General features: G+C 44.2%; 1 protein-coding gene across 2 annotated transcripts in view; it reads right to left on the bottom strand.

Moving 5' to 3' along the window:
- Positions 1 to 1,634: 1,634 nt before the first annotated feature.
- EFEMP1 (EGF-like fibulin extracellular matrix protein 1) overlaps positions 1,635 to 13,570 on the bottom strand; it is an 82,288-nt gene continuing 70,352 nt past the window's right edge. For both annotated transcript variants that reach the window (XM_072987126.2, XM_072987135.2), the window contains 5 exons: positions 11,722 to 11,841; positions 10,613 to 10,732; positions 8,371 to 8,494; positions 8,063 to 8,258; positions 1,635 to 3,700 (listed from right to left, as the gene is read on the bottom strand). In XM_072987126.2, coding sequence (XP_072843227.2) covers positions 3,542 to 3,700; positions 8,063 to 8,258; positions 8,371 to 8,494; positions 10,613 to 10,732; positions 11,722 to 11,841 — 719 coding nt within the window. In that variant the 3' untranslated portion in view covers positions 1,635 to 3,541. The remainder of the gene's footprint in view (positions 3,701 to 8,062; positions 8,259 to 8,370; positions 8,495 to 10,612; positions 10,733 to 11,721; positions 11,842 to 13,570) is intronic.

Below are 13,570 nucleotides of genomic sequence, written 5' to 3'. Positions count from 1 at the left end.
CTCAAGATTTGAATCACCTGCAGTTCTAGCTAAAACAATGAAATCAGAAACCAGAATTACATTTTTGGACAATTCTCAGCATTTCCCAAAAGTCATTGATTTGGGAAGTTGTACCTCCCAAAACAATGACCTCAAAGATATTGCCGATCAGAACATCTATTGCAGAGTTAAATGGACAAGCAGTCAGACCTATGTGGCTAGACCTGGTGGGCTTGGACAACTTGAGATGCATGCACACCATGTTAGGGCAGGCTTAAGATTCATTTCATTCTGAAATGCCCACCGGGACAGGAAACTATTCACCAGATATTTGGTTTTCTTCTTTTTCTTTTTGAGCCCTGTTCTCTAAAGTCCTTTTTCTTGAAGATACAAGGAAACATATGCCCTGCTGCTAATTTACGGTCAGATGTGCCTCTGATGTAAACTAGTGCGTTCTTGTGACATTAGTGTTGACATTTACCAGCTGCTGAATCTGGTTTCATTGAGCTATCTTTTAACTTAAAATAACTTGTAAGACAAAATGAGTCCTGCTAAAACAGGCATGTTCGTTTATTTATTTTTCCAAAAAAAATTGTACATCAAAGAGTTCATTGTTATGGTTTTAGAGAAGAAAGGAGAGGTTCTGCTTAATATAAAAGGAAACCTTTAGTTCTGCGTCCTATGATGATTTCTTTTCTTTAATGAACAATGTACGGACAGAACTGCAAATCTGAGTTATAAAACAGATTTTTAGGGTGGGTTAAGTCAATGTCATACTGTAGAAAGCTTAACAGAGGGAAGCCAACAGTTTGGATCCCAAATTCTGAAAATACACAAACCTAAGCCAAAAACGACTTACAAAAAAATAGAGAACAACTTACAAACAGCTGTTTTTTAGATTGGGTGAATCTCAGTATACATATATTTCTCTCTAGCCCCTTTGCTCAGGAACAAGAAAGCTTGTTCTCTGTCACAAGCATCAGTACTCATACAGAAATATTTCTCTGAATGAGGTTTTCTACCCCACTGGGAGCTTCACTCATCATTGGCAGAGCTTTCTACTTATGTCCCATTTTTCTCAGAAAAGATAAAATGTTAATGAGTGGTATGTTTAAGTAGAAAAGATCTGCCCAGTATCTGGAGCTCAGGAAACGCCCAGTGCAAACTATTTTCTCTTTATGATGTTGGTTAATCCTAAATCTTAGTTTTTTAAAACCCAACAAAACAGCAAATAGGTACCTTACATGGTTGTTGTGGGTTTTTTTTATGTATTTATGGCTGTGAAATAGGCTTTTGTCCACTAATCACCCATCTCCTGAAAAGGACAAAAGCCTATCTCACAGCCATAGATACTCCACTCCCAAGCATACTACACCAGAGCACAGAGTGCTGTCCTCTGAAGATGCCGGCCACAGAGACTGATGAAACGTTAGGAAGAACAACCTTCAGAACACAGCCAAAGAGCTCGAAAAACCCACAACAACCATTAGATCCCGGCCGTGAAAGCCTTCGTGAGGTACCTTAGACATTATTCCTTTTTACTTGTTTGAGTCAAATTGATGGAATGATGGAATCTGCATTTTGTTGGCCTATTCGTTTTCATGATCTCTCTCTCTCTCTCACTGACACACACACACAGACATATTCACACACTCTCTCTCACACACATACTCATAATACGATCAACACTAGTTCAGCACAAAACAGCACATTTCAATCCCATTGACTCTCATATCAGTGGACATTAGTGCTCTTTGACTGGGTCGTGTCCTTTGACCTTGCACATAATTGAAGGCACCCAATGAAACTCTCCTACATACTGGCTGTGCCCTTTCGATCACAGAATCATGTACATATGGATAGGCTTCTGATACTGAAATAAACAAAAAAGTCCTGGCATGGAGAGGTGTGTTGCCTGAGCTCTGGGAACTTGTCCCCCACCCCACCCCCAAATAATCGGATAAAAGTGGTATTCTATTAAAACGTGCACACACGGATGCACACTCATGTGGGATTGCTCAAATGTTAAAGTATTTGGTCTTGAAACTATTTTGGGGAAGGAAAATGGAAGAGGCTTTTCAGGTACTCTAGGAAGAGGCCCACAGTTCGTGAAATAACATGAGCCATATTCCCATCTTCAAACTACAGTCATTGAATACATAGAAGAGTCTGGTTGGGTGGGAAGTGACTAAGATGTACTCTATGGCCTGTGACCAATCTTGACCTGTAGAAGAATGTGAACAGAGCCTCATAGCTCATCCTGGTGCACTCTAGATGTGTTGCGCTATAACTCCCATTACTTTCAGGAAGGAAAGGAGTTCTAGTCCAACACAAATGAGAGGGAGACGGGCAGGAGAAAGCTGGTGTAGATTCTTGAAGGCAATTTTGTGAAAGCTAAATTCTCCAACGGTTAGTAGTCCTCATGCCTATAGACTCTTTTAACTACCAACTGCTGGGCAACATGAGTGGGAGAGTGTTACGGCACTCATGTCTTACCCGTGGACCTCCCGGGGATATCGAGCTTGCAACTGTGGGAGCAGAATGCTGGGTGAAAGAGGCCTCTAAACTTGTTCTAGGCAACAGTAGGATGCGTTCAACAGAAAGCCAGCGTCCAGATCAAAGCAAGTAATGCTATCTATTCAGCCTCAGTGAAATCTCAACTGGGGTGCCATGCTCATCTCTGGGCACCATAGTTTAGGAAGAAGATCAACCATCTGGCACTTGTCCAGATGAGGTCAACAAAGCTGGCAAAAGTCTGGAAACCAAGCCCTGTGAGGAATGCTTGAGGTTTTCTGGGTATGCTTAACCTGGAGAAGCAGAAGGCTTGTTACATGGAAGACAGAGCCAACTTGTTTTGTTACTCCCGAGAGCAGGACCTGAAACAAGGGATCCAAATTTACAAGAAAGGAGATTTGACAGTGGATCATACTGCTTTGAAAAGTGGTGGACCTATCTCATTAGATCTTGGAAGGCCTCCTGTCACGATGTTTTAGCTATGCATTCCTGTACTGGCACCGGGGTAGACTTTTGGAGTCCCTTCTCTCTCCAAAGGTTGATTTTAAAACCCAGCAGGGCTCTTCTTAAAATTGCTATGTTCCACAAGACTGGAAATCCCACGTATTCAAGGACTCTGATCGGGGTGCAGTTAGCCTTTGCATGTACATGCATGGCACTCTGTTCGCACTCTGTTCTGCTGATGACCCATGGTCTTAACTGGGGCCAGAGCGCGTGATCTCACTGACCTTGCTCCACACATTTAGCAGAAGAAGAGTGCATCATGTGCTGCCAATGGACAATTGATCCAAGTATCAAAAGAAAAAGGAAGAAATGCCATCTTTATACAGAAAGTGGCAATGCCCAGGTTATACTGTGAAACACATATACTACATTGACATTAAAAGCGTTAACAGTGTGGTTACAACTACTGATTTCCTTAATGATGTTTTTTTTCCTTTAGAAACAACACACCACATAAAATCTATAAATAAAACCATAAGTGCTTCATTTAAGAGGAAATTTCTTTGGTTGCTCTGGAGGCGTGCAGGTTACTTAACGGCGGCAACTAAAATGGATGAGGTCCTACAATCAGTGTTAACCTGAGCACTGAGCTTGACCGATAGTTCATATTGTTGACGGTCAGCAGCTCGAGGTCAATGATATGTTCTCGTGGTCCTTTTAACGGCTTTACCAACACAAGCATGGCGCTCACTGGACTTGTTTGCTGAAAAGAAAAAGAAAAAGTAAATTTTCACCAACAGATCTTCTCCCAAGTAGAATTCAAAGACATGTATCTGTAGAATTATCCCCATACTGGGTTGAGAATTCTGAAGTTGTAGCCAAAAACCAAACCAAACCAAATAATAATGATGTGCCATCAACTCGATTCTGACTTAGGATGATCCTTTTCAGGGTTTTCGAGGTAGAGAGCACTCAGAAGTAGTTTACGTTCCCTTCCTCTGGGGGGGCGGCCTGGGACTGTGCAGCTTGCCCAGGGCCACCCGGGATGGCTCTACGTCCAGGAGCCACAGTGGGGAATCAAAATTTCAACCTCTGATTCCACAGCCAGGTGTCTAAACCATGGCGCTCCAGCCAGCCAGCCAATCAAACCAAACTACAAAGGAAAAGATCAAAATCAATCAATCAATTAAACAAATAAACAAACAAAACTATGAACCCCTTTCCAAGCTGGTCTTGGTTGCAGAGAAAACTCTTCAACAAATGAGCTCAATTTTGGGGCATTCTTGATCTTCCTTTGAAAATTTCATTTATTCCTAGCTCTCATCCTTCCAATGACATCCCCCCCCCCATGTTTCAAACATGAGTAAATGTTAATCATTACATAAAAAGTACAGTGGTGTCTTGCTTAGCGATCACTCAGTTGAGTGACAAAATCGCTTAGCGATGGACTTTTTGCCATCGCAAAAGCGATCGGTTAGCGATGGACCCTATGGGGAAAATTCACTTTGCGATGATCGCGGGGAAGCGATCATCGCAAAGCCCCCATTTTCGGCCAGCTGATCAAAATGGGCACTGGAAAAACAAAATGGCCACCTGCTGTTTTGCCTCCCTTAAGAGGCAGCGAAAATGGCGGCGCTACAGAGGATTTTCGCTTAAAGTTTTTAAGCGCATAGGAATGCATTAAATGCGTTTTAATGCATTTCTATGGGCTTGTTAGAATCGCTTAGCGATGAAATCGCTTAGTGACGTTTTTTCCGGAATGGATTAATGTCGCTAAGCGAGGCACCACTGTATAATTTTCAAAAAAATACAATTTTCATGATGATCACTCCCCAGGTACTATGGTATGCAAGTTACTTATTACTGTTGTATTCCCAAGCTTTGAAATTAATGTTGAAAGGCTATTGGAAGGTATAGTAACAGTGACAGTAATGGCAGATGCAGGAGGCATGACAGACTTTTAATTATGCAGGCTGCACATTGCCGTCCTCCCCAGCAAGCTGGGAACTTAATTTACAGACCTCAGAACAATGGAAAGCTGACTGAATCTTGAGCTGGATAGCTGAGATGGAACAGAACAGAGTTTTGGCTGCAGAACTGTAGCTGAACCATTGTGCCCCAATGTATAAGAAGGTTCAAATCAAGACCCAGAATGGTCTCAGTGAACTGCCTGTGGGCATTACCATGTCACCTACTGAGATGGCCCATTCTTTCTCAATCAGTTTTTTTCCTCTTGAAAAATGCACTCCTTCCCAGCCAACAGGATCACTTCAACGCAAAGTGATGGTCTCCAGCCACAGTTTTCCCTAGTCTCCATGAGTAGCCTCCAAAGAGGAGACATTCTTAAGAAGCCAGTGAGTAGACATCTGGATGTTAATGCTTTGAAGTGTTCCAGATTACGTTAAAAAAAGGAAGGGGGCAAAAAAGAGAGGCCCTTTTAAGTGTCGTGAGTACTACGGATGTTTGGGAAAACTCAGCATGATGGTTGACACAGCAACAGCCACCAACACAAGGGTTTCAAGTTCAGCAGAAAAGAGGAGTGGGCAGAGACTGGAAATAACACATTTGATTTAACACATTTGTGTTAAAATTCTTATGTGTGTTAACAGAACAAGCCATCTATAGAACAAATTGTTTTTAATGATGTAAAGTTGCTTTTAAAGCGAATTTTTCAAAAAATTAGCTGCATTCCTTCTGTTTAATGCAAAGGCAATGAAGCAAATACCATCATCATAGAATCATTGTAGGGTTGGAAGGGACATTGGAGATCTTCTAGTCCACCTCCCTGCCCAAGGCAGGAAACCTCATACCATCCTGGACAGATGGCTGTCCAATCTTTTCTTGAAAACCTCCAGCGATCGAGCACCCACCACATCAGGAGGCAAGCTGTTCCACTGCTTAATAGTTCTCACCGTCAGGAAATTCCTCCTTATTTCCAGGTTGGATCTCTCTCTGACGAGTTTCCACCCATGGGTTCTTGTCCCACCCTCAGGCACAATGGAGAATAAATTGATGCCCTCTTCCCTGTGGCAACCCTTCGGATACTGGAGAGCTCCTATCATGTCTCCCCTCAGTCCTCTTTTCGTTAAGCTAAACATACCTAGTTCTTTTAGTCGTTCATAGGATTTCACCTCCAGTCCCCTTATCATCTTTGTTGCTCTTCTCTGCACCCCTTCCAGGGCCTCAGCATATTTTTTGTATCGTGGTGACCAGAACTGGACACAGCACTCCAAGTGTGGCCTCACCAGCGCAGTATAGAGTGGTACTATCACTTCCCATGATCTTGATGCGATCCCCCTGTTGATGCAGCCCACGACTGTGTTGGCTTTCTTGGCAGCTGCAGCACACTGCTGGCTCATCCTTAGGCGATGGTCCATCAGGACACCTAAATCCCTCTCAAAGGTACTACTGTCGAGCCAGGTACCACCTATCCTGTACCTGTGCATCTGGTTTCTCCTGCCTAAGTGCAGGACCCTACTTTTCCTGTATCTTATTGGATAGGGCCCAATGTTCAAGTCTTCTAGATCCTTCTGAATGTCGAGTCTATCTTCCAAAGTATCAGCAGTTCCTCCCAGCTTTGTGTCATCAGCAAATTTTATGAGTGCTCCTTCAATCCCCTCATCCAGGTCATTGATGAAGATGTTGAAGAGCATTGGGCCAAAGACAGAACCTTGAGGGACCCCACTGCACACTTCCCTCCACATAGATGTGGTTCCATTGAGGACCACCCGTTGAGCGTGGTTGGTCAGCCAGCTGCAAAGCCATCTGGTAGTTGAGCTGTCTGTCCCACTTTGTTCTATCTTACGCAGAAGTAAGTTGTGGTCTATCAAATGCTTTACAGAATTCTAAGTATTCTATATCCACTGTGTTTCCTTGGTCCACTAATTTAGTCACTTTACCAAGAAGGCAATAAGATTTGTTTGGCATGACCTGTTCTTAACAAACCCATGCTGGCTTCTAGTAATCACCTTGTTATTTTCTAGGTGCTCACAAATCTGTTGCTTGATTAGTTTTTCCAGGATTTGCCCAGGTATTGATGTCAAGCTGATTGGTCTGTAGTTTCCTGGATCCACTTTCCCCCCTTTTTTGAAGATTGGAACCACATCAGCTCTTTTCCATCATCATCATCCTAGAATTACAGAGCTGGAAGGGACCTATGGATCATCAAGTCCAGCCCCTAACAAGGAGGCACAGAAGGGAATCAAACTCTGGCTCTGTGGCCAGATAACTAAACCAATGAATATGTTAAATCAAACAAGTTATTTTTGAACTTTCTGACTGTATGTGTTTTGTGTCCTGGGTGTGTGTTTGCTTGTTTTGCAAGCAGGCATTCCCGGATGCTTGCTTCCTTCCTTCCTTCCTTCCTTCCTTCCTTCCTTCCTTCCTTCCTTCCTTCCTTCCTTCCTTCCTTCCTTCCTTCCTTCCTTCCTTCCTTCCTTCCTTCCTTCCTTCCTTCCTTCCTTCCTTCCTTCCTTCCTCTCTATTTTTCTTTCTTTCTTTCCTTCCTTCCTTCTTCTCTATTTTTCCTTCTTCTCTATTTTCCCTTCCTTCCATCACCTACTTCCATCCGGGTAGGTGGGGCTCGTCAGCCATGGAAGGCAGCCCATCTAGGAGAAGGAAAACTCTGATTTCAAACCTCCACTGCCTTGTGGCTATATCCACTCATGGAAAAGGCTTCAGGAGTTAACCTCGAGGCAAAATCCGGAGCTGGAGTCCCGAAGGCAACATGTGTCGTTCTGCCAACTCCTGCGACATTGCTGGATCCAGTTGTATTGGCTCTTGCCTTTCCATTGGACCATTTCAGCAATGTGGAGAGGGGGGATCTGCTGCTTGGGTAACAGCCTATCCTCCATATTACCTTACCCGGGCTTCATGCTCTGGAGAGGACACTCCTCGATTCAGAGCATGTTACCATAGTCTCTTGAGATTGAAGGATGCCTATGAGATTCCCGGATGGTCCCCACGCCAGCCATTTGGTCAGGGGGGTCCACAGTACTCATTAAATGGCAACATTCCAGATGTGACTCACAGGGATATCAAATCCGGAGGTTTCTCAGCAACTAGCGCCTGCTGGCCACAAGCCCTGGAGAGAAAAGTAACTTCAGCAGCACCCACAGATACTCACTCTGAGAAAGTAGTCTCCGTTCTCATTTCCAGATTTGATCCGGAACGTGTTGATTGTATTGGGGTAAATGGTGGTGGCCTGGATTTGGAAAATATCAGAGGGAACGTTCCTTTCCGAGCGGATGCTCATGTATTTGTGCACAATGGAGTAGGGCAGGTCTCGGCAAAGGGGGTTGGACACGGAGCAAATGCAGCGACTGTAAAAGAAACCGCAACGACTGAAAAACAAACTCCTTCCACGTACAAACAGGCATTTTGAAATTTTTGCACATGGCGCCTTGCTGGCTAACCATCGGTTTGGTGACTTACTTTTCAGAGGCAAGCACGTAAGGTTCTTGGCACGGGTTCCTCGGATAACAACGATAGCCGCCATGATAATTTGAGCAAATTTCATCATCCCGGCATTCGTTGCCCACTTCACATTCATTTATGTCTGCGTCAGGAAAGAAAATAGATGAAGTTTTAGAGTGTCATTGCTAGAATACATACAATACAAGATGCATAAAAGGGGTGCAGCCAAGCCAATTCGGGATGTCCCTTGTGTCTTCTGTTTTTCAAGGTCTAAGTGATGCTCAGCATTCCATACATATCTCACTTATAAATCTGTCTCTGCATCTACAGGATATCCTAGTATTTGGTCTATAGGACGAAGAGCATTCTTTCCTGGGAGGCTAGGCTGGTCCTCATCCTGTTATCCTTCTATGGACAGGCAATAGCAGGCAAGCTTTGGCAACTGGCTGGTGGTTGAGGAAGGGGCTTTTAACAGGTAGGCACAGGTCTATTTTATTTTAAGATGTCGTTAATCATGTGTTTTTAAAGGCGCACTTGATTCAGTCAGGCTTTCCAGAAAAGCAAGTGTGCATCTGCGTGTCTGTCGATTTTGCAGAAAGGTGACTGAACCTTTCTGTCTTTGAAAAATGAGCTATTCCACATATTCCCAGAAGTGAAAGAAGTTTATGCTGAGACAATCAGATGCTCAGAACAGTTAACAATTTCCCTCTTCCAGTGATGGGCTATCTCTAATGCTTATTTTTCTCCAAAAGTGCTCTATAGCAAGGGTCCCCAACCCCTGGTCCGCAGCCTTGCTAGGACTGGGCTGCAGAGATAAATCTCCTGCCCCCCCCCGTACGCACAGATGCATGCACATCTCTCCCATGCACGTACAGCCCCTCCCACACATACACAACCCCTCCCATGTGCACACGGCCCCTCCCACATATACATATCCCCTCCTATGGCCCCCTCCTCCACATGGACGGCCCCTCCCCTGCAAGCACAGACGCCCCCACCCGCTAAACTGGTCTGTGGAGGAAAAAAGATTGGGGACCACTGCTCTACAGAGTATTGCATGTGCCACACCAAATGTCAGGATTTGTTTGGACAAAACCAAGACAATTACAGGAATATGGAACCGATTTATTTGGGTAGCACGGATATGCTCAATGTCTCAATGATTTGTAGAATCAACCGAAACCTACAGTCACTATTCCATCCAAATGTTTTGCAAGAAACAATAGCCTGCCACTATCTCTCAGTGGGTTTAGCAGGTGTGTGGAGCCCCAATTGTGAATGATATCGCATTTTTGGACTTTGGAGATTTAAAACGGTAGAACAACCTATTGTCTCCACCGCACATGCACATTTGAGGGTTGTGGAGAGGAAGGAAGGACACCTGTGGGCTCGATCCAGTGAACTGCGCTGAACCATGGTGCTCATCTTTATTCATCAAATCACCATTGACTCAATGGACTTCTTCTAGTGCGACTTTCTGCACTAAGCAACAGGATTTCAGCCAATAGGTCTACTTTATCCAAGACCAAGCAACCGGACTTAAGTCTTTGTTTTTAAATCCCAGCACCTGCCCTAGGGGGCTGCAACGTGAAGCCATTAATCACCTCATCTAATAGAGCAGGCAAGGGATGGCAATTATGTAGGCTCCATTGGGCACAAGGACCCCCAAATATGGCCACCAGCACCTCTGCCCCAGCACCTCTGCCCCAGCAACACCACATCCAAGAACCTTTTAAATGTTTCTTGAATAAAAATGGCTTAGAAGGTCCCCTTGTGGTCTCCAGAGAATATGGGGTAGAATCCTGCAATTTTTCCATGCCCTCTCAGAAAAGCATGGAAAGACATAAGAGGTGCAAGTTTTTTTTAAAAAAATTGTTTGGTAAGAAAAAATTCAGAAGGGGAATGGTGGCCACAGGAGTCCGTGAAGCCTTGTAAGGTGCATGTGGTCCAGGTAGCCTCTACGAAGCTTGTGGTAGAGGCTACCTGGAATGCCTACAGTGTTCTCCCAAATCACGTCTTATTGCCTTCCTTGTGTATGTTTCTTCAAAGCAATGCTAATTCAGTCCGTTTTTTCCTCCTTTTTCTCCTGACTGACATTTTATTTTTTTCTGATTACAGGATTCTGAGGTCTTGAAAACTGGAATAATGTCCTCTGAGCCAGCCCAATGAATTTTTTTTGTTAGGACTCAGGCTTCCTCTGTGTACAGCTGAGCAGTTTTTGAGAATGGATTAAGGTTGCAGGTATCAGAAGGGCACTCACCTTGACAATTCCTTCCTCTGACTAACTGGTAGCCATCCGGACACATGCAGGAGAACCGGCCTGGTTCATTGACACATTCGTACTGGCACATAAAGCTGGAGGCTCTGCATTCGTCAATATCTGCAACACCGTACAAGAAGGAGGGTCAGGCTGAAATGGGCCATTCTCTGCCAGCTTTGTCACTTGATTCACAAGCTGAAAATTCCATCAATCTCCCCACAGCTCCATAAAAATGATATAATATCATCACACAGACAGCAGTTTCATTACTACCAGGGAGAGGGGATGAATGCTAACTTAAAAGGCCACAATAACCATAGGCTAAGTCACCTTGAATATTTTGACCAGTAGTGCACCACCAAAGATGGCCGACACATTCTGAGATATTTGACTATGGGAGCAAGGGAAGGGGAGACCAAATGCTAGTGCATTCGTATCTCTTGATCACCTTTTCACTAGAGATGGTAAGGAACAAATCTGAGAGAGGGCAGCTTGTGGATTAAGGTGAGGAGACTCACCTCAAAATTTGAAGATGGAGACATCTCCTTTTCCTCATCCCTGTGAAGAGGACCATGAATCTGTGCGTAAACCATGTTCCCCTCATCGATTAGGTCAGAATTTGGGGAGATTATTTTTGAGCCAACAGGTCCCAGAAACTTCTAGCCAGCACATAGTCAACACAAAGTTGATTCACACAATACAATGGGAAGGTAAGACCATTTATATCCCACAGGTTTTAATAGGAAGCATCCGAATGAATGCTGTATTCTCCCATTGAAACCAGAAGAACTCTGGAGAACTCCACAGCTTGTTACATTTGTGAAATTTTAAGGATCTCATAAAAGCGTCTCTCAGCATTCAGTTTTGTTTCTATTCATGGATCACACAGTTACTTTCTTTTCTGTTTTTTCTTAATACATGTCAGACTGACATCAGAGGACTGCTGATAAAACAAAAAAAAATTCTGTTTAATTTTTTCTTTGCTAGGAAGAAGGAAGACCTGGAGTAATAGGAAATGTCTTTCCTCCCCCAATTCCCAGCATTCTGCAAACTCCCTCTAAAAATCCCACCTTTAAAAATCCCGCCACCTCTAGAAAAAGGTCACTCACCGTCACAGTTGATTCGGTCGGGGCTTAACTCGAAGCCTTGATTGCACTGGCAGAGGAAGGAACCGACCACATTGTAACACAGTTGTGCGCATGGGTTGCTGGTCTCGCATTCATTTATATCTGCAAACACAACGAGGAAACATGACAATTTTTACATGCCCACAATACTTCTCATGTGCAGTATTCAGTTGCCTGGAAGACAAATCTGGGTTCTTCCAGGCCGGTAATCTGTTTTCCTCAGTGTACCAGGTTCTGCACTAATACTCTTGAGTATTTTCCCTGCCACCAATACGACACACCTCTTGTCTCGCTTAATACAGTGACTTTTGCTGTGACCTCAGTATATGCGTATATATGAAGCATGGTATAGTACCTGATATCCAGGTATACTGTTGTTATTATTGCCATTATTACTATTGTTACTATTATATACTATTCTTAAGGGACAGGATACAGGCAGGTCTATGCCTGGAAATTCATGGAACTTCAAAGTGTTGAATTTAGGCTGGATCAAGCTGGGAGCAATGTATACAATTTTTATGCGGAAGTATGGCCATGTGCTGTTGATGTTGTTATGTGCTGTCTAGTTGGAACCGACTTATAGTCACCCTGAAAGGGCTTTCAAGGTGAGATATTTAAGGAGTGGTTTTACCAGTGGGACATGGTGGCGCTGTGGGTTAAACCGCAGAAGCCTCTGTGCTGCAAGGTCAGAAGACCAAGCAGTCGTAAGATCGAATCCATGCGATGGAGTGAGCTCCCGTCGCTCATCCCAGCTCCTGCCAACCTAGCAGTTCAAACGCATGTAAATGTGAGTAGATAAATAGGTGGCACCTCGGTGGGAAGGTAACGGCATTCCGTGTCTAGTCGTGCTGGCCACGTGACCACGGAAACTGCCTACGGACAAACACTGGCTCTACGGCTTGGAGACGAGGATGAGTTGGACACGACTGGACTAAATGTTAAGGGGAACCTTTACCTTTACTATACCTTTACTAGTTCCACACCCACCCACCCAGTGAGTTTCCATGGCTGAGCAGGGAGGGATTTGAACCCTGGTCTCTGGAGCCCTAAGCTTTCGCTCCAGCAATTACACCACGCTGGGTATCTAATGATCATGGTTGTAATAAGGCAAATCTTAATATTTTGCATATGCACTCTGAATTTACAGACTTAAGTTCTTCCATGTTCGGGAAGAGAAAGCACATGAACAGGTCAGGACGAAAGGAAGCAAACAGTTCGGCGAATAAGTAGAGACCAGCACACATAACACGTAGCCTTCTGAACACTGATGTTCCTGCAAAAATAACTGATATCATGAGGCAGCGACGTAGCAGGGCTGTAGCTAGGAGCCAGCGTTGAGCAGCTCTCAGGCCATTGTGGGAAAGGCATGGCAAAGGATCTGGTTGGTCAAAACTCATCATGAGCACTCCTCCTGTTTCTTGAGTTGGGGGCTCAGCACTGTCGTTTTCCAATCAGATACTATTTTGTACGACCATTAAGTCACAGCACCATCCTGAACACACACAGTCTCCTCTGGAAGCTAAAGCAGGGTTAGGCCGGATTAGTACAGTGGGGTCTTGACTTGAGAACTTAATCCGTATTGGAAGGCGGTTCTCAAATCAAAAAGTTCTCAAGTCAAATCTGCATTTCCCATAGGAATGCATTGAAAACCATTTGATCCGTATGTGCTCTTTTCCGTCCATAGAAACTAATGGGAAGCTGCTATTCCGCCTTCGACCACTAGAGGGGGATATTTTGTTTCTTTTTTTCTTAGGTCAAGAAAGGTTCAGGGAAGGCAGGGAAAATACAGTCCAGGCAGTTCAGTACCAGGCAGTCCGAAGACTGTCTC

This window comes from Pogona vitticeps, chromosome 1 (genome assembly GCF_051106095.1).
Source record: "Pogona vitticeps strain Pit_001003342236 chromosome 1, PviZW2.1, whole genome shotgun sequence".
NCBI lineage: Eukaryota > Metazoa > Chordata > Lepidosauria > Squamata > Agamidae > Pogona > Pogona vitticeps.
This window is presented reverse-complemented; position numbering and strand designations above follow the sequence as displayed.